The following is a 24,285-nucleotide window of genomic DNA, read 5'->3' as shown; positions in this document are numbered from 1 at the left end:
CACAATGATTATCTTAAAAATACCAAGAAGCATATATTGTATCTACTGTATGTTGAGCCACAGCTGAAATCCTTTTTTGGAAGAGGAGGGAGCCTAAAACCTATGATTTGGCCATCACTGTCTCAGTGGCAGCTTAATAACATTAAAAGTTCCATTCTGATCCAGGACAGTTTTATTCTTCTTGTTTGCTATTGTGTAACATAGTATTCACTAGCTGGTTAGAACCAGTGAAAATCTTTTATGTAGAATTAAACTTTTACTTATCCAGGCCATATCTAGTAAAATAGGCTTCTGCCAACTTTTCTGCAGAAATACAAAACTTTTAAAGCTTAAAGTGCACTTTGCTGTTACTTCATATTGCATGTTGGAAAAAAATATTTCTTGAACAAAGATGAAGCTAGCTATCCTATAATTGCTGCTGCAAGCTGCCTAGTATTGATGTAGAAAATGTGATCAAAGTGTAAGTATATAAAACCAGAAGTAAAAGAACACTTTAATCTTTGACTTCCAATAGGACTTAGTTGCTTAGGTGCTTTGGACATTTTTACTCAAAGCGTTTTCAAAAGTAGCATTTATTTAGTAAACCAAAAAAAATAGCAGTGACCTCTAATTTTGCAAAGAAAACAGTTTTGGGTAAAATTCGTCTGCTGGATGCACAAGGTGGCTCTTAACTCTTATATACTGAAAACCATTCAATATTACTTTAAATAGTCAACTATGGAGAAAGCATGTCAGTCTGGTGGTTAATATTGTGTAACATGAATAGTTAAAGCATTTTTGTAATCTTTTTCTTTTTGATAAATAAACATTTAAAGTAAGAGACTGCAATATAAAAATGGCCGTGTCAGAAAAAAACATGTCTAAGTGAAATACAAGCCTAAACGCCATTTACTTTCAATGGGAGTTAGGCTCCTAAATCACTTAGACACTTTTGAATATTTTACCCTAAGATCCCACAGCCCAGATTTGGGAACAGTCAAGAGTACAGCCTCATACCAAAACACTGTATCTTTTTCTTTTGAAGAGCGATGTGTATTTTAATTTTTTTGTGGAATATAGTTTCACACTGGTGTATCCATGGAGACGGAGCCTTTAATAACTCCTTGCGTTAGCAGGTCAAGTAAGCAAATCTACACAGCACCATAGCAACAGACGTGAAAGTAAAATTGAGCTTATGCAGCAGGGCTCTTTTCATGCAGCATATTAACTGAAAGCACTAGCTGGCTTTATGAATGGATATCATCCATTTTGAGAGGGACAAAATGCAAGGAAATGAAACAAGCTATAAAGAGCAATGTCAAAAACATTTGTTTTACAACATATTTACTAGCTAGACAAAGTGGTAGACAGGACCTGACAAACTTTATCATTCTGCATCTGGTTTTGAAGTCCATGTTAGAGCTAGGAAAACTTTTTTAGCCAAACATTTTTTCACCAAAAAATGCAGTTTGGAAACATTTTGCGAATTGGTAAAATAAGGACAGTTAGACCCCATAGTCCAGTGGTTAGGGCACTCACCTGAGATATGGGAAACCTAGGTTTGAATCTCCACTCTAGAACAGGGACTTATACCTACATCTCCTTCCCCTCAGCAGAATGCCCTACCTACTAAGCAATCAGCTATTCTGAGGTGGGTCTGCCCCAATCTCTCTGTTAAAGCTGTTCCAGTTTTGTATAAACAACTGAATAATCAGTTATTTGCACAGCTCTGTGTCCACACACAAATCAGAGAGAACAACAGGAGAAAGTTCTATGGGAATGAACTTTAGATGACATTATGTTTCTACTTAGGGCTATTTCTGTTGTGTTCACTATTGGGGTGCACATAACCATTTTAAGAAGTCTGGCATATGTTGGAGCTCTCTCTCTTTTTACTGCAAAGCAGACATTCTAAAAAGCAGCTAGGAAGCCCCCAGAAATCATGATCAGTTGACCAGTATACATGCTGTTCTCGTCCAAATATTGAGCACAGTAAGAAATCTTTCAGAGTAACAGCCGTGTTAGTCTGTATTCGCAAAAAGAAAAGGAGTACTTGTGGTACCTTAGAGACTAACCAATTCATCTGAACATAAGCTTTCGTGAGCTACAGCTCACTTCATCGGATGCATACTGTGGAAATTGCAGAAGACATTATATACACAGAGACCATGAAACAATACCTCCTCCCACCCCACTCTCCTGCTGGTAATAGCTTATCTAAAGTGGTCACTCTCCTTACAATGTGTATGATAATCAAGTTGGGCCATTTCCAGCACAAATCCAGGTTTTCTCACTCTCTTCCCCCCTCCCCCCCCCCTCACTCTCCTGCTGGTAATAGCCCATCCAAAGTGACCACTCTCTTTACAATGTGTATGATAATCAAGGTGGGCCATTTCCAGCACAGGGAAAGATTAAGAATGAGCTCTCAGAACTGGATACTCTCATAAAAAAACAACCTTCCACACAAACTTCCTCATGGCTGGAATTTACTAAAACTAGACAAGCCATTTACAACGCACACTTTGCTTCTCTACAAAAGAAAAAGGACACTAAACTTTCTAAACTACTACATGCTACAAGGGTCCACAGCAATGGTTCCCTCAACCCACCCAGCAATATTGTTAACCTATCCAACTACACTCTCAGCCCAGCAGAAGAAGCTGTCCTATCTTGGGGCCTCTCCTTCTGCCCCTCCACCCCCACGAACATGATACAGTTCTGTGGTGACCTAGAATCCTATTTTCGACGTCTCCGACTCAAGGAATATTTCCAACATACCTCTGAACAACATACTAATCCACAGAGGCCTCCCTACCAACATTACAAAAAGAAGGATTTTAGGTGGACTCCTCCTGAAGGTCGAAACAGCAGACTGGACTTCTACATAGAATGCTTCCGCCGACGTGCACGGGCTGAAATTGTGGAAAAGCAGCATCACTTGCCCCATAACCTCAGCCGTGCGAACACAATGCCATCCACAGCCTCAGAAACAACTCTGACATCATAATCAAAAAGGCTGACAAAGGAGGTACTGTTGTCATCATGAATAGGTAGGAATATGAACAAGAGGCTGCTCGGCAGCTCTCCAAGCTCTCTTGGAGAGCAGGAAGTTTCTTGAGCAAATGCTGTAGTTGCTTGTGGTAGCTCTCTTTCTACAAGCCATTACCCTATGATCCCACTGAGAGTTACCACAAGCAACTACAGCATTTGCTCAAGAAACTTCCTGAAAAAGCACAAGATCAAATCCGCACAGACACACCCCTGGAACCCCGACCTGCGATATTCTATCTACTACCTAAGATCCATAAACCTGGAAATCCTGGGCGCCCCATCATCTCAGGCATTGACACCCTGACAGCAGGATTGTCTGGCTATGTAGACTCCCTCCTCAGGCCCTACGCTATCAGCACTCCCAGCTACCTTCAAGACACCACTGACTTCCTGAGGAAACTACAATCCATCGGTGATCTTCCTGATAACACCATCCTGGCCACTATGGATGTGGAAGCCCTCTACACCAACATTCCACACAAAGATGGACTACAAGCCGTCAAGAACACTATCCCCGATAATGTCACGGCTAACCTGGTGGCTGAACTTTGTGACTTTGTCCTTACCCATAACTATTTTACATTTGGGGACAACGTATACCTTCAGATCAGCGGCACTGCTATGGGTACCCGCATGGCCCCACAGTATGCCAACATTTTTATGGCTGATTTAGAACAACGCTTCCTCAGCTCTCGTCCCCTAACACCCCTACTCTACTTGCGCTATATTGATGACATCTTCATCATCTGGATCCATGGAAAAGAAGCCCTTGAGGAATTCCACCATGATTTCAACAATTTCCATCCCACCATCAACCTCAGCCTGGTCCAGTCCACACAAGAAATCCACTTCCTGGACACTACAGTGCTAATAAGCAATGGTCACATAAATACCACCCTATACCGGAAACCTACTGACCACTATTCCTACCTACATGCCTCCAGCTTTCACCCTGACCACACCACACGATCCATCGTCTACAGCCAAGCTCTGCGATACAACCGTATTTGCTCCAACCCCTCAGACAGAGACAAACACCTACAAGATCTCTATCAAGCATTCTTACAACTACAATACCCACCTGCGGAAGTGAAGAAACAGATTGATAGAGCCAGAAGAGTTCCCAGAAGTCACCTACTACAGGACAGGCCTAACAAAGAAAATAACAGAACGCCACTAGCCGTCACCTTCAGCCCCCAACTAAAACCCGTCCAATGCATTATTAAGGATTTACAACCTATCCTGAAGGATGACCCAACACTCTCACAAATCTTGGGAGACAGGCCAGTCCTTGCCTACAGACAGCCCCCCAACCTGAAGCAAATACTCACCAGCAACCACATACCACACAACAGAACCACTAACCCAGGAACCTATCCTTGCAACAAAGCCCGTTGCCAACTGTGCCCACATATCTATTCAGGGGACACCATCACAGGGCCTAATAACATCAGCCACACTATCAGAGGCTTGTTCACCTGCACATCCACCAATGTGATATATGCCATCATGTGCCAGCAATGCCCCTCTGCCATGTACATTGGTCAAACTGGACAGTCTCTACGTAAAAGAATAAATGGACACAAATCAGATGTCAAGAATTATAACATTCATAAACCAGTCGGAGAACACTTCAATGTCTCTGGTCACGCAATTACAGACATGAAGGTCGCTATCTTAAAACAAAAAAAACTTCAAATCCAGACTCCAGCGAGAAACTGCTGAATTGGAATTCATTTGCAAATTGGATACTATTAATTTAGGCTTAAATAGAGACTGGGAGTGGCTAAGTCATTATGCAAGGTAGCCTATTTCCCCTTGTTTTTTCCTCCCCCCCCCCTCCAGACGTACTGGTTAAACTTGGATTTATGCTGGAAATGGCCCACCTTGATTATCATGCACATTGTAGGGAGAGTGGTCACTTTGGATGAACTATTACCAGCAGGAGAGTGAGTTGTGTGTGTATGGGGGTGGGAGGTGAGAAAACCTGGATTTGTGTTGGAAATGGCCCAACTTGATTATCATACACATTGTAAGGAGAGTGATCACTTTAGATAAGCTATTACCAGCAGGAGAGTGGGGTGGGACGAGGTATTGTTTCATGGTCTCTGTGTATATAATGTCTTCTGCAGTTTCCACAGTATGCATCCGACGAAGTGAGCTGTAGCTCACGAAAGCTTATGCTCAGATAAATTGGTTATTCTCTAAGGTGCCACAAGTACTCCTTTTCTTTTTAGTAAGAAATCTGGTGCTCAAGATAAACATAACACAGATGGGTTTGACTCAGTGAACCTGGAATTCACTCATCTCTAATACTCTCAGACTCCCCTAATCCTTACACCACCACTTGTGAATACAACCACATCAGCAAAACTTTTGTACGCTCATCCGCCAGGTGAAGTCAGCAGCAACAAGAGCTGGGTTCAATATCTAAGGATTCCTCTAGGCGATACAAAACAGAACCAGCTCGAGCCCCCACACTGTAATCTGGGAAAACTAAACACCATTCCTGGGTGCCTCCTTGAGGCAATACTTCCCAACTTACAGGCACTGAGTCTGTGTACACCAGGAGAAAACTTGTATTAAAAGGGAACGATTCATTAAACTGGGAAAACACCACAACCACAATTTGAAAGCATGCAACTATAAGAAACACCCACCGCACAATACATGGCAATGACGCTGGCCTCAGTCTGACACTTTGTGGTGTCAAAGTCTGACAAACTAATGGCCCTTTATCATGCCACTTCCCTTTTCCCTCTGCTGCACTCCACTCATGGTTGGGTGTCCTTGGTCAGCAAGGACCCAGAGTTCAGCAATGTCTCTGCTACTGTTCCCATTGTGCAGCTGGCTCACTTTCTGCTGCTGATGCTCTTTCTGCTGCCCCCAGTCTCTGTATTCTGCCACTGCTGTTATTTCTGCCACCATTACCACTGCTGCTTGCCACTCACTGCCACATTTTGAGGGTCCACTCCTTAGCCCAACTCTTAGTGATTTCAGCTTAGGGATTTCACTGGATAGTGGGTTGGCTCTTTGAGGTGTTGGCTCTTTGTTCTCTTTCACCACAACACTGTCCCCACACCAAGTCAAGGCTTAGCCCCAGATCATCAGTGATTACACCTCTAGCAACTATTGAACAGAAACTAGTTGATCATGCTTGAATCCCATCATCTCTGTCTTTAAACACTGGAGAGGCGAGGGTCAAATGGTGTTTAGGACTCTTTAAACAGAGTTAACATGATCCGGTAGGAACACCTTTCCTTATCCCCTCCTGCTTACACTGGGATTTGGCACCCCTACCCTCAGTTTAACAAGTGAGGGGTTCAGTTAAGGGTCACCCCTTCATTCAGGACATTCTAGGTACAGTTCTGCTCTCCTTTACTCATATAAAAAGGATAACAACAGTTCATTACTCCTGCTTTCAAATTTAAAATTTTTATTAAAGCTAATGTTAAAAAAAATGATATAGTACACAGGTTAAAAAAAGAGTGTACATCTGGGTATAGTGCTTAGATTATTCACAAATGCAAAGTTTGTTTTTAACATCATAAGATACATATAGTGTATAATCAGCAATAACCCAAATTTAGGTGAATAAATTTAAGAATACAGTTTGGATATTAGCATCCAAGTATTCGGGTACATCACTCATGAGAAGTTGTACAGAGAGTAGGTTGTGGAAAGAAAATATATCAATGAGTGAAGACTGTCCCTCAGTAATTGAGAGTTTAGGGTCAGTTGTCCATTTAGAAAATACAATCCACGAGCAAAGTATTTCAGTTACTTTCCTGACTGCGCTTCTCAAAGGCACTTCAGCTCATCCCTCCAAGTATTGCTGATGTCTTCTGATATGTTCTATGTAGATGTCCCTTGACCACCTGATGGCATCTGACACCATGAGTTGCCGCATCAACTGAGCGTAGCTCTGACCCATTCCACATTCTCTCAGTACTCGCTCGCTACTGGGGTCCCATGCGCCCAGGGCAATGACGATCAGTGCATGTATCTGAACCTGGTAACCCTTAGCTCTCAAGGTTTTGGCCAGAGGGGCATATTTCTCCACCTTTCGAGCTCAGGTGCCGTGGAAGGCCGGGGTCCTGTTCTCAAAGGGCACTGTCCACCATCATGATCCACTTCTGGTCCTCGTTGGTGATGACGATGTCTGGTCGCAGTTGACTGTCGATTCCAGGGATGGAATTGTAAACTGGATTGTAACCCAAAACCAGCCAAAACCGATCCCTTTGGCACCTCTGTCTGCTGATCACCTAGGCAGAGTAGGTGTGTCTATGCAAATCACAGTCTGCTCCTGAAGTCTTCCCCCCAAGATCATCATGAGATGTCAGGGGAGAGCTCATTCAAATCCTGGCTTACACACTAATTATTATTAAATTAAAATGCCTGAGACTCAAAGTGTGTGAGTACATATGTAAAACCAATGACCACAGGCAAGAAGTTCCATATACCCCTACTAATCAATCTCTTATGTCTTTCAGTCCATCTCCCATGCTTTTGTTATAAAACCTATATTTAAGTAAATATTGGGAGTAGACTTAATTTGGATCCAATTGCAATTTCAATTTTCAGATCAGCACTAAGGGTTCTAACAGTCAGACACATTTTACACCAACCAATATTTAACTTCCTTGAATGCTCTCAGGGATTAGGCACCGATCTTCCAAACTTTTGTACACAAGTAAAGTTAAGCTTATGTGCAAGTGTTTGCAGGAAAGGAGCCACAGTGTGTGCCCAAACCAAAGCCCAGATTTATGACAAAATACTGTGCTCTTTGATATTCCATTGTTCACAATTATACCTCCTTCAGATGACAGTGCTCTTGAAATGCAGAAACATTAAAAGAGGTTACTAAGTACTGTAAAATAAATGACAACAGAAAGGGATGTATTTTATAATCAGTCTCCCTCCCCTCCCCACCCCATCCCCTATGAATCTGCAAATACAATCGAGCACCCCAATTTATGTTATGGATCAAACTGGGGGGAAACAGCAAGGCTACACGCCAAGTACAGCTTTTTAGATATGTTAATTTCATAATAAAACAGCATGACCCTGCTTTTAGAATATAGTTATACATTTCCTAAAGAGCACTGGCAGGATTTTAAAATGCATTTCAACATGATAGTGAAAGCACAACTTGCTATTATTAAAGAACAATAGAACCATTCCCATTACATAGCATCTATTCAAACTAGGACATTCTGTCTTTGAGTCTGAACAGCAGACACGGTTCTATTATTCTTTCCAATGTTTGCAGAAATGTGCAACAAACTGAGAACAAACAAAAGCAACCTAAATGCAAGATACAAATGCATCAAGCCATTAACAGAACAGCCTCTTCTCCCGCCCCACGAGGAAAACAAACCTATCATTCTACCGCTTTATGACCATGAGAAATGTAAGGTTCTTTATGGCAATCTATGTATCACAACTGTTCCTAATGTAATCCTCTCCTAGGATTTACAGACAATCTGGATACATACAAACTATTCTGTTTTTGGAGCGGGGCACCTACATTCTGGAGTCAGATGTTACTACTTCTGTCTTATCATGTTTAGTAGAGGAAGCTGACAAAGGATTATCTGAATTGTCCAGCCAGGTCTCAACAATATAAACTAAATTAGGGGCCTTTTCGATGATTAACTCTTGAATAGCGATGGACTTATTAGCCACTACCCTGGCTTTGAATGGCCTGGACCAAAGAGTAGAGTCCCAGGCAGCCATTGTCCTGTGTTTCCAATGATGAGACACCAGATGAAATCAGCAGGACTGTTAAATGTTAATAACCCAGTCTCTTGTCTATCCTCTTCATGACTGTTATAACAAGAACTGGAGAAACCAACACTTTAGGGAAACTGTCCCTTCCTCATCCTCCAGCCTATGGAAATGTTGTTCTGCCCTTTCCGTAACGTTACAGTGCTAGTTGATGGGGCACAGCCTCTGAGCATCCACAGTCAATATAAAGGTGACTTGACTCTAGACTGGTATTCATTCATGTGGCGGTCAAACACAATCCTAAACCCTCCCTCGATAAATCCCCACCAAAATAGGAAACACTTTCCCCCATACAGTTCACAAATTAACCACCATGAACTTTACCAGTTACACTTTGGATAGTTTACTACCACCTCATTAAAATAAATTGTTACTTGACAGTTACTCACCCCAGTAAAAGTAGAACAGATCATAACAGCACTGCACAGTAAGTGTAACACTTACTCAGTGTAATGGCAAGTTGAATGACACTTTAAAATACCTATGGATCGTTAAACCTTTCACTCATTCATGTGACCTGGATAGGATTGAACTGGCAGTACATAGGTATCAGAGCAGAAATAGGGCAAGTGCACACTGCAATTACAGATGAATTGATTCTGGTGTGATGCTGTCCACATCTATTTAAAGAAAAAAAAGTTGATGAATGACAAGGCTCAATTCTAAATGATTGCTATGATTGGACTATTGTCACTACAATGTCCAAAACGTCCCTAACATCACCATGATCTGTTGACACAACTATAGTTACAATCTTTCCACCCAATGAAGGGAAGAAACTTCCTTCCCTAGCTGAAGAAATAACTACCGAGAATTGCTGTGGAGGAAGCACAGCTGATCTTTGGGGACAGAAGCGGGGGCCTGTGCCTCATATTGCTCAACAAAGATTATTTTAGCTATTTGTGGTACTAAGTGATTACCTCCAAAGGGAATCTCCCTCCTATGCTGGACTGAAGATGCCCATGACACTTTGAAAGCAAGACAGTAGGTCCTGGATTTTCTGAGCAGAAATGCAGAGCACTCCCACTAGACCTATGTGCCAGTCTACAATTATGAATATTTAAAGACATTTAAAATTGAATGTAGCTTTGTGCAACTTAATAGGTAAATACTGTATGTTGCTCAAAAAGGAATTTTTAATTCAGCTATATTTAATTCAGTAAATCCCTGATTCCTCTTTTTTTATCACATCTCTACAAATTTATCATGATTCCAAACTTAGGGCCTGACTGCAAATGCCTTATTTACACTAGTAAACAATTTTTCACAGGAATGTTCCCATTGAAATTGGACAAGTGAGAAGACACAGACCTCAAAAGAACAAAAAACCTGCCAATGTTCTTAATAAGATTTTCATGTGACTTGCAGAATTTAGAGATGGGACTTATCAGAGGTCTTGTAGGACATTCTCCTGTCAGAACTGTTCTCTGAAACACATTTTCTACTGTTTTTTATTACTGAGAAAATCAGTGACACTCAAAATAGGATTCATGAATCCTGAGATGAAAAGCGTCATGACACTTTGCCAGGCAGGCTAATGTGGACTAATGCCATAGTACTTATTGCCAGTATCTCCTCATCCTTCGTGAAAGACTCAGTGCAAATTTTAAATTTTAACACACGCACTCATCTGTGTGTTGTGCAATTTCTTTTGAACGGGGGGTATTGGTTTCCTTTTTCAAACAGGTTTGGAAATTCTTCTATAATAACACTTGTTTGAACCAGATGTAGTGCACAATCAATAAATTATAAATTGATATGAATAAGTAACAGTCCTAAGCATACAAAACTTTCAGTCACAGATTTATCACAATGCAGCAACAATGCACTGGAGGATTAAGAGTGGTTCACTAGGCAGACAACATAAATTATGAATTGATTGTTAAAACTTACATTTTTATTAGACAAGAGTCACAGATGGTTTACTACAATATGCTAGTGTCTTATGCTCCAAGAACTGATCCCATTTGATTTTTCCAAGTGTAGGAAGTAGAGAGAAACTGATAATGTCAGGGCAACAAAAAAATTGTTGGACAACAGCATGGGAACAGGCTAGGAAAGTCCCAAGAGCACAATCTAACCACTATCCCACACTAAGATTTCTGGAATTATCTAAATATTTGCTTGAGTGTTACTTCTGGAATAAATGATTCCCTGGGCAAATAATGACAAAAAAAATTGGACAAATGCCCAATAAGGTGGCAGTATGATACACATAGATAATTACATAAGATTAGCTCAGCACGGTATATCTGTAAATTAAGGTGATGTTAGGGGTGGTTTATTTGTAGCTCCCCCTAAGCAACCATTGTTATGCTACTCTTCTGTGTAAATCCTATACAGATATTATCTTCATAAAACCAGTGAGAATTGTTAGGAAAAGAGGAATGATGTTATTTATATATTTAATTAAAAATATCCTTTCAAATGGCTGGGAACCATCAAGCTGTACATATAAGTAGCTTATGTAATCACATGGACTTATTCCTGTTACCCTTGTACTTCCTCCCACTTCCCTCTTATTGTTTCTTCATTACACTCACTCACTATATATTTCAGATTAGCAGCCGTGTTAGTCTGTAGCTGTAAAAAGAAAAGGAGTACTTGTGGCACCTTAGAGACTAACCAATTTATTAGAGCATAAGCTTTCGTGAGCTACAGCTCACTTCATCGGATGTATCTGATGAAGTGAGCTGTAGCTCACGAAAGCTTATGCTCTAATAAATTGGTTAGTCTCTAGGGTGCCACAAGTCCTCCTTTTCTTTTCACTGTATATTGTGTTCAATTACATTATGAGTTTCTTGGGATAGGGGTCATATCTCCCTGAGTGAGAGAATCAGCAGAAACTCTTGCAAAGACAGGGTGTAGGGAGTGGACCTGTCTTACACCAAGAGAGAGATGGGGAAAGCAGAGCTAAACAAGCATTGCCTCAATCCCCACAGGCAGAGGGAAGGGAGTGGAGCACAACTATCTCTCTCCATTTCAAGAATATTTTCTCCTGCTAGTTAGGAAGAGATTTCAATCACATTCCACCAAGAAAGGTCTGGTGTGGTTGGTGAGAGGAGCTTGAAAGTACTTTCTGAGGCACAGGAAACCAAAATCAAGTACCACCTCAACTACTGCCTCTCACACAGCGGAGATCTGTCACGTCACAAGAGCTGATGTGCTTGAGCTCTCAGGACAAGGGTTACAACCTTACTAGAGGAACACATACTGACCCTGACAGCCACAAAATAAGCAATCTGCCTGCATGAAGAAGGCAATCATAATGAGGACAAAATAATGTTTCTCTGGAATGAATGGGTGGGGATATCAAAGATATAAATATGGAGAAAACATGTGTTCTTGTTGCTCAAAGGACTATCACAATTAAAAAAGTAGTTTATTTAAATATGCAAAGCAAGCCAGTCTGCAAAGACTTATCTCAAATGGAGTCAGCTTCCCGTTGTTAGTAAGAGACTATCAACTTTATGTCATACTATAATGCACATGTAATAATTTGAAACAACAAAATGAGTTAATGTGTCAAGTAACTTAATAATCTTACATGTACAGGGGCCTTTATCAAAAAAGATTTCCAAAGTGCTCTACAAATATTACCTTTGGCTATTTTCATATCCATATAACTTTCATTCAACAGACTGTATTTTTCTTGCAGCTTTGACGACTCATGTGCTCTACTCACTCTACTCCAAACAACCCCACCCCACTAGGGCACTTGATTTAAACAAAACAAAAAACAACACCTCAACCCAACACTCTAAGTTAGGAAGAAAGTGAATTGTCATATCTAGTTGGAACTGTAGGTGGAATTTAAAATAGAAGATACCTTCCCAAACTGGAATCTGGGAGTTCACCTGAGCTAGTCCACCCCAATGCTTTGCAATAAGTACCTAGGGCTTGATTTTAAGTCCACTGTAGTAAATGGGAAAGCTCCCATTAGGGTGACCAGATGTCCCAATTTTATAAGGACGGTCCCGATATTTGGGGCTTTTTCTTATATAGGCTCCTATTACTCCCCCACCCCCGTCCTGATTTTTCACACTTGCTATGTGGTCACCCTAGCTCCCATTGACTTTAATGGTGCAGGGACGGTCGGGTCCTTAGAAATCTTTAATGAACGTAAGTGATCAGAGACTTCATTTTAAACCTCATTTGAGAGATATCACCTTGGGTTGCAGAGTGCCCTCTAAAACCATGTTAGGTAACTGATTCAGAGCTCAAAAGGAACAGACCTTGTCTACTGAATCCTCAACTCCACTTATTAGAGTAAAAAGAATGAGGAGTACTTGTCTCTAAGGTGCCACAAGTACTCCTCGTTCTTTTTGCTGATACAGACTGACACGGCTACCACACTGAAACTTATTAGAGTGTAATAGTACAGCTAAAACATTTCACCATTCGGTAAAAAACTCATACTAACAATTATGTTTAACTCTCAACTCCACAATGGAAAAAAGGAAGAAAACGAGCCCTTTGAAAAGGTAAACACAAAAAAGCAATTTAAAAAGGAGGTAAACAGTAGTGATGCATAACATTCCCCATACCCCAATTTCCCTTACTTGGGATCTCACATAATCCTCATACCAAGGACCATGTGGTCCAATGATGTTCACACTTATTAAATCTATTATTTCACATTTTATTAAGTTAAAGTTAGTGTCTGAAAACAATAGTAGCCAAATTACCCTCTTGGATGCACACATAGAGCTCTCATTAAAATCACACCCACCCAGATGCACACATTTGAGGGTGCACTTATGAGCAAAGGGACAGATATTTAAAGATAGGTGCCTAGCTGAATGTTTGAAAACAATGGGAGTTAGGCACCAAAGCACTTTTGAAAATCCCCCTAGGTTTCAATCTGCATCTTTAGATGCCAAAATACCTTTAAAAATCTGGCCTTAAGAGACTTGATACGTAAAAAAACCATGTGTTGAAAGAAGTTAAGCAAAGCTCCTTCTATCCCGGTCCCAGAATGATTTATAGGGATGTGTCACTAGGAAGAAAAACAAAAATATGTGCAACTTCTTCTACATAGAAAAATTTGCATTTCAGCACATTTCACATCACATCCAGTCTTAAAAAAATTCTATCAAGGTCTCAAATTATTATGTTGTCACTAAAAAGATCCACTATTTACTGCTGTTCAAATCTTGCAATTAATCATATATAAAGGGACCAGTTGTTTTTCTGTTCACCAGCTACATAAACAAAATCCTCTGAGCTGCTTGATGAGAACTTTTAAATACACTGTACGTATTGAAGAGAAATTAACAAAATGAAACAATCTAAAATGTACTTACCTGGTTTTACAAGGTTTGTCTTCGTGTCCTTCTTATATCGTGCAGACTGTGGGTTTCCTTCCCCCACTGTTCCAGCATTACATTTCTTTTTGGTATAGTCTCCATCACTGCCTGTAGAAAAACTAATTGGACTGTTTCCAGTATCAGAAGGAGTCTTAATGGGAGATACTGACTGGCTACTAGGGCAGCCAGTGTCATCTGAAAAGACAAAAAATGAACACAAGATTTGTTAACTAATAAGTCAAATGAAGATGGCAGAAAACTTTTGGACTATACCACATACAAATCAGAAACAGCCTTCTCTAAGACACGCAACCTGTGCACAAAGATAAGGCCCACTTTGTTCCTGCATTCCTGCACCCAAGAGATGAACGCACCATTTTGTAGGTGCAATATGGTTCTTGGATACCTAAGTGTTATAAAATGCCACTGTAAATATTTGCTTCCATAATTCTGTGAAAGTACAAAATCAGAGACAACTTCTGAAAACCCGGAGCCAAGCTTAACCTCCTCTTACTCAGCATGGTAATGGAATATTATAACATGAAGTATACAAATTAAGAAATGTGTTAAAATAAAAATTGATTTGTGTGCATGTGTCATACATAGCCAAGTTCTGACTGTGCACCTCCCATATGAACGGAACTATGGGCCAAGAGTGAGAATGAGGCAGCTTTTCCCCCACAGATCCTTCGTACCAGAACTACAGAAGGGCCTTCAAGTCCAAGGGCCTAAGCTGTGTGGCTACAGCTGACCAGATTGAGAGTGCACTATCAACACAGACCCGTTTTGGTGACAGTATGTCCTACTGACTATACAATAGTCTAAGGCCTTAACACGCTTTGCTAGAATGCAATTCAATGCCCATACCAAATACTCTGGACGACTCATTTATTTGGGTCTTTGACGCACACTTGTCTACAGCAAAACATCACTGCATATAATATAATGTATACTGTCAATTTTAATTATTTACTATATTGTACAATGCATCTATGGTTGCTTAAGTATTTTGGTTGGGCATTTTTGTCTCTGTGATGGATAATTACAACTGAAATATTTGTTTTGCTTTGGTATTTTTCCTGGTCTTTTTACTGAGCAACTCTAGTATTTTATTATCCTATAAATATCTACAATATGATAAGCCAACTGATCCAGAATATTCATTCATTAGATTGCTTCAATCAATGTACCTCGATATGCATGACATTCAGAAATGTAATGATCATTTTACTGAAAACAGTAAACATGCCTCAGCATAAACTATTTTTCTTTTAAAGCAACTTTTTTCATTTCCAGAAAGTGGCTGTCTGATACCTGGCACTAAAACTGCTGCACCATATAAACAGTACTTCTGTGTAAACCAGCATTAGCGTGCATACGCATTAGCTTTCATCTCCTGGAGATACTAAAATGGTGGTTTATTCAAAGTTGTACAAACACAATAAAACTACTAGCACTCAAATACAAGTCATAGTAAAAAGGTATCCAGTACAGATAGCCAAACATATTTAAGCCCCTTCCTACTGTTATTTGAATGCCTCCTGAATACTCACCTCTTTTGTGATGCCCACAATAGGTGACTTATTTATTTAAAATATATAGTATATTAAAAAGCCCTGAACCATGATGTCACTTTAAGCGCAGAAATATCCCATGTCCCAGAGAACTCAGTCTCTTATTTGTTCTTTCCAAGAGTAAAATAAAGCCAGTATTTTTCACTATTCATTTGCACTGTGCATTCATCTTGTATTGTCTTCATGAATAAAACTCCCCACCACAAGCTACAATATGACATACCCAGATGTACCTATACCTTAACTAAGTACACAATCATATTTCTGTAACCACTGTTACACTGCAGTTTGCTCATTGTCACGTCTATAATTCAGGTCTGCTTCTGCAATAAGCTCTGCATGGGGACCAGCTGAAAACCATGTCTACCCAGAGAAGGAGGGTGGAAAGAAAGGGCTAGAATGTGTAATGTTACTGTCTGACTGAGAGTAAGGGGCAGCACAGACCTAGCCTCGGATCAGCCCAGAGAATGGTTATTAATCATAATTCCTCTCTTGCTCCCACTTTGTTTTGGGAGGGGAGTAAAGTTATTACATCCTTTTTTCTGAAGCATCTTATTCCCGCTATGTGCCTGGTCAGTTACCCTGGCTGATGAGAGCACTCTCTAACCCTTTCCACCCACTTGCTTGCAAGAGTGAATCTCAGACAAGCTGTCTTTGCTCTTCCCACTGTGGCTGGAACAACCAGCCCTTTACACTGCCAAACAGGGAAGTAAGAAGGGGCCTACTTCTCCATACTCCCTGCGCAGCTGAGTAAGAAATATAACAGTCTAGCCAGAGGTGAAAGTAAGCTGGTACACCCTGGTATGGTGTACTGGCAAGAGCCGGTGCACCGTACCGGGGTGGATCGGCTTCCCCAGGCGCAATTTAAAGGGCCTGCAGCTCCCAGCAGCGGCTGGAGCCTCCGGCCCTTTAAATTGCTGCCAGAGCCCCGCTGCCGGAGCCCTGGGGTAGCGGTGGCGGGGCTGGGGCGGCAATTTAAAGGGCCTGGGGTGGTAGTGGCCGCCGAGCACTGGGTCCTTTACATCGTCCCCGGAGCCCCGCCCCACTTCCCCAGGGTTCCGGCAGGCTCCGGGGACGATTTAAAGGGCCCGGGGGGGTAGTGGCAGCCAGAGCCCCATCCCTGGAGCCCTGCTGCTGGAGCCCTGGGGAAGCGGAGGCGGGGCTCCGGGGACGATTTAAAGGGCCCAGGGCTCCAGCCGCCGCTACCGCCCAGGGCCCTTTAAACTGCTGCCAGAGGCCCCGGCTGCCGCTGTTACCCCGGGGAGGGGGAAGGAGGCACTTGCCAGTACAGGGTGGGCCAGGGCTGGCTCTAACCTCCCTCAGCCCTGCCCCCTCCGCCCAAAGCCCCACCCCTTCCGGGGGCCAGAGCCAGCCCCAGCCCAGCTCCGTACCGGTAAGTCCCAAGACTTACTTTCACCCCTGAGTCTAGCCCAAAAGTAACAGCAGCCAGTCCGAGTTAGTTCTGGGGGGCTTTGCCTGCTTCTAGCAATGTTGCTGAGTCAGGAGAACAACTATATCTACTTTGTGAATTACCTGCAAGGCCTACAGGTGAAAAGTGTTTGCTAGCAGTCTATTCCAAGTTAACTAAGAGACTGAGTAGGTGTCTACCTGACCGTGCTGCAAACTTCATTAGCTAACACCTGTGACTGCAGCAGATAAATTAAGTTCCACACTGAATTTGTTTGTCTTCTTTTGGCAATTCTGAAGGTACCTATTTCCTACCCTGCAAATAGTCTCAGTTCCTCATAAGATAATGAGACAGTTAAAAGATCTATTAAACCTTTCAGTCCAGTGCCCTGCTAACACAAGGTTCTTCCTTACATTATCTTGTTCTTTATTTTACTAATTCATATAAATCTCATGATCAAATTCAAAATGCAGAGGATAGAAGGTAATTTTCTCAAGATCAATACTAATTTTATTCTGTGAATTAGTCAGCAGGACTCACCAATTTTTACCTCATAAACACAGAAAGGTATACACAATTTATCTACTGGACATGGATTGGTTCTGCTGAGTGAATTCTTGAATTCTGTTTAAGCAACAAATTTTGCTATTTCTAGAAACACCCTCTCTTCCGAAGCATACAAAATTTACAAAACCTTAACGCTATATTTAGAATATAGTTTAGGCACAAAGTATTTTAAACACCAGGGAGAAACTCTACTTTAAAGTATCTCAGGAGCTGATGAAATCCTGTGAAGGTGCGTCAGTTTAAAACAAACAAAAGACCCCTACCCACAACTCTGAATTAAACCACTAAAAACAAAAGCAACAAATGTGGAAAACCAACAACAAATGTAGGAGATAAGAAAGCAGATTAGCAAAATAAAATACACGTTTTGATCAGCAGACAGTTAATACAGCCTCTGATAATGTACTGCTTTCACATCCCCATTATAATTAATTTGATTAAGCTCCACAGCTTGCATTGTGATATGACACTTATCAAGGGAACAAAGTGAACTTGGCACTAACAACAATAAGTCTTCTCTAGTCATATCATTTCTGACCTTTAGACACTTCAACAACCAAGTCAGAGTTTTAACTTCAGCTGCAGAAAATGAATGGTTTTATTGTACTCCTCTTTCCTGTTACTGTTTGTTATTTTTAACAAGCTATACACCTACGGCTTCTGTGTGAACTTGTAATTTAATCATTAGTATGGAAAAAGTGAACCTCTAAACATTTTCTGGATCTAGTTCATGCTGCCAAAGAGACATTTTTTCCTTAGATGTATCAGATGTACCTTTCAATGCAGTATCTTCTACAGGATCAAAATGTTCAGTATTGCCAAAAGTAGCAGCTGCACATGCAACAGTACTGTCTATCACAAGGGGCAAGATAACCTCAGCTGTGAGTTGAGAATGTACCTCTGCTAATCAGTTTGCAGCTGACCATCCCATTAAAAAAATGGAAGGGGAAGGAAAAACACTGGAAGGGGTGTACATTTGCCATCACCTTCAGCCCCCAACTAAAACCTCTCCAAACATCTCCATCAAAGATCTACAACCTATCCTGAAGGATGACCCATCACTCTCACAGATCTTGGGAAACAAGCCAGTCCTTGCTTACAGACAGCCCCCAACCTGAAGCAAATACTCACCAGCAACCATACACCACACAACAAAAACACTAACCCAGGAACCTATCCTTGCAACAAAGCCCGTTGCCAACTGTGTCCACATATCTATTCAGGGGTTCACCATCATAGGGCCTAATCACATCAGCCACACTATCAGAGGCTTGTTCACCTGCACATCTACCAATGTGATATATGCCATCATGTGCCAGCAATGCCCCTCTGCCATGTACATTGGCCAAACTGGACAGTCTCTACGTAAAAGAATAAATGGACACAAATCAGACGTCAAGAATTACAACATTCAAAAACCAGTCGTAGAACCCTTCAATCTCTTTGGTCACTCGATTACAGACCTAAAAGTGACAATTCTTCAACAAAAAAACTTCAAAAACAGACTCCAACGAGAGACTGCTGAATTGGAATTAATTTGCAAACTGGATACAATTAACTTACGCTTGAATAAAGACTGGGAGTGGATGTGTCATTACACAAAGTAAAACTATTACCCCATGTTTATTTCCCCCCCCGCCCCCCTTACTGTTCCTCACAGGTTCTTGTCAACTGCTGGAAATGGCCCACCTTGATTATCACTACAAAAGGTTTCCCCCTCCCCCCATTCTCCTGCTGGTAATAGCTCACCTTACCTGATCACTCTCATTACAGTGTGTATGGTAACACCCATTGTTTCATGTTCTCTGTGTATATAAATCTCCCCACTGTATTTTCCACTGAATGCACCCAATGAAGTGAGCTGTAGCTCACGAAAGCTTATGCTCAAATAAATTTGTTCGTCTCTAAGGTGCCACAAGTCCTCCTTTTCTTTCTACCAGCAATACAGTTTATATTGACATTAAAATACATCATTATATCTGGTAAAATGGTCTAAACAGTGCAGCACTACAAATTACAGTAAAAATGATTAGCAAAAGTATATCTAAAGAAAACGTGCAGGATCTGTAATATATTACCCCTACATCTGAATTCCTTATAAAATGATAGCTACAACTTAACTCTATGGATGCAGCAGCAGTTGATGTACTTTGACAGCATAAAAAAAGATCCTCCTTCATCCTATCTGAATGTTTCTCCTATGACATAATTCCCAGAGGCCTCGACATCATATCACAAAAGCATTTAGACAGGAAGGTCCACAAACTATTTTTAGTCAGACACTTCATCGATCTCCAGAGAAAATGAAGATTTTTCCTATTATCAAAGCTGCTTTTGCTAATTTCTCCCCTCTGTCTACAGTCCAAAGTGGAAGTCATCACAGTCCCTTGCAGCTGATAAAGATTCTCTATCTTACAAGGTATAAGCAGTTTAGGAATAGAAATAGTGACGTTCCCTGTAATATATGTATTAAACCATAATATACATGGAAAAAAGAAACTGTAAACAATAGTTGGTTCAGTTACAGAAGTTTAAACATTTGGAAATAAAATCCATAAATAATCCTTGTAGGAGTAAGTGTCTGATCCTTCAGTAGCACAGAATGTTACACTCCACCCATTTTATTAGGCCTGCTTTTACAACACAATCTCCAGTAGAAAGCTGCTATAACTTTGGTGACAACTAGAATGGATTATATTACAGTGATTATTGTAAGAGCAACACCCTTTAAAAAGCATCCAGGGTCTGGATTCTAATAATAAATGAGAGTGCTGGATATGCCACCCCATAGTCTTTTGTAGTCATATTTTATATACTGGCTTTAGGGCCACCCAAATCCCAGTTTGTGGCTATGAATCACTGCATAACCCTACCCAGTGTTTTGTGGGGGACAGTTGTGATGGTGGAGGATGAAGGCACACTTATGCTCCAAGATTTGCATGACATCTCTCAATCCTAATATTCTGCTGTCTCTATATATGTGGAACGCCTACTGATGTCAATGGAAGAGTAACTTATCAGGATCAAGATATGACATGCAGATTTTGTTTTTAAAATACCACAGAATCTCCTACGATGGAACGTGTTCTCTTTATTCAACAGTATTTTGGGCTTCTGATTAAGGACAAGGTTCTTTCATTCTGTTTAAACCTTGCAATACTTGTTGACACACATGATACCATTTAACTCAATACAAATTTGTATTAAAACCATTTTAAAACAAAATATCTTTGATTAAGTATTTTTAATGAAAGATTCAAACACAGCGCTTCTTAACAATGAATTAAGTCATTTTTGTTATCAGCATACACAGAGGGGACAAACTTGGGCTCCAGAAAGGGGAAGATGGTAGGTGCTTGTTTCCAAAACCCACTGAAGTCAATAGGAACCTTTCCACTGACTTCACTAGGCTCTAGCTCAGGTCTTTAGAGCTCACAGTGCTGACTGATATGTAGAGCAGATGACAGGGACATTCAGAAGGTCAAATGTCTTGGCTTCCCAAGCAGTTGTACGGTGCAGTAGTACAAGGGCAGTCATTTTGTACAAGGCAACAGTGGAGGAAGAGAGAGAAGCAGGCAGGAGTCTGCACTTCCGTACATATAAACTTTTTTAACCTCCACATTTAAAACCTCTCTCTAGAAATATATAAACACTAACCAGTAAACTAACTAAATTCCCAAATCATTCCTATGCCCTAGCAGGAGACCCTCCAAGTAAAGAGCACTGAAAAATGGACACAAAGGACCAAATGCTGCTCTTGAATAAGAGCCACAAGTGTGTATATGAAAGCAGAATTTGGCCCAATGTATTTAGAAAATGAAGATCAAGGTGCCACACAGCTATGCCAGACAGAGCATCTACAGCAATGGGTTTCACAAACAAACTTGCACAGCTTGAGAAGGACTCTCAGATGATATCATATTTCAGATGATACAGTTCAAGCAAATGGAATAAAGAAGGACTGTGAAAATGCTTTTGATATCAAACGTGGGGGCAATTTTAAACACACTTATCTGACGCAATAAATGTCAATAAAAGAAAATATAAACTCGGAGTCAGGGGAATACGCTAACAAAACATTCCTTCTGATGAAAACAGATATAAAGATAGGGGGATTTTAACATATAAGGAAACTAATGATAATAACCTTACATTTGGTCTCTGCATTGTTGACCCATTAAAATGATCCAATTTTCTCTTTTTTTCTCCTCAAAAATATACAATTAAGCATGTAGTTTATCAATGCTCCACTCTGGGTAGCTTTCCTAATACACAATCTACCTCACTGTCCTAGTGAGAAATTATTTCAGCTATGACTGAAGGTACAGCATGTTAACTGCATACAGTGAATGAAGATGTCTCTTCTGTGAACCTGTACAGATCCTCAGACTCAGTTATTTGCAGCTAGTATTAAATGTAGCTTATTCAAACTGATTTAAATAAGTATATATGCATGGCTAAATCCTGTTTTCTTTACTCACACAAGCACTCTTCCTGAACTCACTTTGAGCATCAACCAATAACTGGACCAATCGGCAAAATAGTCTAAATTTGACTACGCATGTGAGTAGTGTGAACAGGATATAATAATAGAGAACTTTCTGCTGCAGGCACAGTGAATTTACAGTGTAAACACAGTGAACGTAGAGGCCAAGATTTTCACAAACAAAGGCCTAAACTTAGGCTCTGAACTCTGTTTTTGAAAATCTTGGCCAGAATTTTCTAAATGAGTAAGGTGCACCTATTGTAACCACTAGTTGTCACCTAACTCCTAGATGATCAGTAGTACTATGTATACTTATTAACAAGGAGATATTGCAGGTGAGAATAAAAGCCCAGAAGAGTACTTTGCATTTGAAATAAAACAGCTCCTCTAGCTCAAACAGCCCTTTACTTCAACTGATTATTAAAACACAGGTACTTAAGGCTAAAGCATCTCAGCTAACCAACTATTTCTACATTCTTTTCTTAAGTCAATAAGTTAAGTCTTAAACAAAGATGAATACAAAGATTGAGAAGACAAAACAACAGCACTAAAATGATGATTAAAAAGATGAGCTATTCAGAAAATGAAAAATGAAAAAGGATGTGTCCCCCAAAACTGACTAGCTATTAAAAACTGTTTGCAGTGTAGTTGTACCCCTGTTTATCCCAGGATATTAGAGGGCCATGGTGGATGAGGTAATATCTTTTATCAGACCAACTTCTATTGATGAGAGAGAGAAGGAAAATGAGGCTCTCGTAAAGCCTTCTTTGGGAATTCCAGCTAATGAATCTGCCTTCTACGTTATAAGACACAAAGAGGGGAGTTAAAGCTTGTCTCTTTCACCAGCAGAGGTTGGTCCAGTAAAAGGTATTACCTCACCTACCTTGTCTCACTATTAAAAAGGCAGACTAAACAGACTGTGGAATTTAGTTACTCTAGGCCAAACATTGCCTTCAATCCATAAGTAACTCCCCTTGTATGCAAGGTCTTGAAACAAATTTTGAAAGAGAAAGTAGTTAAGGACATTGAGGTAAGCGGTAATTGCGACAAATCACAACACGGTTTTACAAAAGGTAGCTCATGCCAGACCAACTCGCTCTCTTTCTCTGAGAAGATAACTAGTTTTTTAGACAAAGGAAATGCTGCAAATCTAATTTACCTGGATTTCAGTAAGGTATCTGATACAATTCCACATGGGAAATTATTAGTTAAATTGGAGAATTTGGGGATTAATATGAGAATTTAAGGTGAATATGGTTAAAAGGGAGACTACAATGGGTCATACTGAAAGATGAACTGTCAGGCTGGAGGAAAGCTACGAGTGGAGTTCCTCAAGGATCAGTCTTGGGACCAGTCTTATTTAACATTTTTATCAATGACCTTGGCACAAAAAAATGAGACTGTGCTAATAAAATCTGTTGATGACACAAAGTTGTAAGGCATTGCCAATATGGAGGAGAACCAGAATATCATACAAGAAGAGCTGGATGATCTTGAAAACCAGCGTAATAGAAATTAGATGAAATTTAATAGTGCAAAGTGCCAGGTCATGCACTCAAGAACTAACATCATGAATTTTTGCTATAAGTTGGGGGTGTATCAGTTGGAAGAGACAGAGGAGAAGAAAGCAGTGGACGTGATATATCTTGACTTTAGCAAAGCTTTTGATATGGTCTCCCACAGTATTCTTGCCAGCAAGTTAAAAAAGTATGTATTGGATTAATGAACTATAAGGTGGATAGAAAGCTGGCTAGATTGTCGGGTTCAGTGGGTTGTGATCAACTGCTCAATGTCTAGTTGGCAGCTGGTATCAAGCAGAGTGCCCCAAGGGTTGGTCCTGGGGCCGGTTTTGTTCAACATCTTTATTAACTATCTAGATGATGGGATGGATTCCACCCTCAGCAAGTTCACGGATGACACTAAGCTGGAGGGAGAAGTAGATATGCTGGAGGGTAGGGATAGGGTCCAGAGTAACCTAGACAAATTGTAGGATTGGGCCAAAAGAAATATGATGAGGTTCAACAAGGACAAGTGCAGAGTCCTGCACTTAGGATGGAAGAATGCCATGCACCGCTACAGGCTGGGGACCAACTGACTAAGCAGCAGTTCTGCAGAAAAGGA

General features: G+C 40.6%; 1 protein-coding gene across 9 annotated transcripts in view; it reads right to left on the bottom strand.

The window, feature by feature from the left end:
• SYBU (syntabulin) overlaps positions 1-24,285 on the bottom strand; it is an 87,805-nt gene that overhangs the window by 23,297 nt on the left and 40,223 nt on the right. For all 9 annotated transcript variants that reach the window (XM_075124971.1, XM_075124972.1, XM_075124973.1 and 6 more), the window contains one exon: positions 14,127-14,324. In XM_075124971.1, the coding sequence (XP_074981072.1) occupies positions 14,127-14,324 (198 nt within the window). The remainder of the gene's footprint in view (positions 1-14,126; positions 14,325-24,285) is intronic.

Source organism: Caretta caretta, chromosome 2, assembly GCF_965140235.1.
Source record: "Caretta caretta isolate rCarCar2 chromosome 2, rCarCar1.hap1, whole genome shotgun sequence".
Lineage (NCBI taxonomy): Eukaryota > Metazoa > Chordata > Testudines > Cheloniidae > Caretta > Caretta caretta.
The sequence above is the reverse complement of the archived record's forward strand: the minus strand, read 5'-3'. Positions and strand labels throughout refer to the sequence as shown.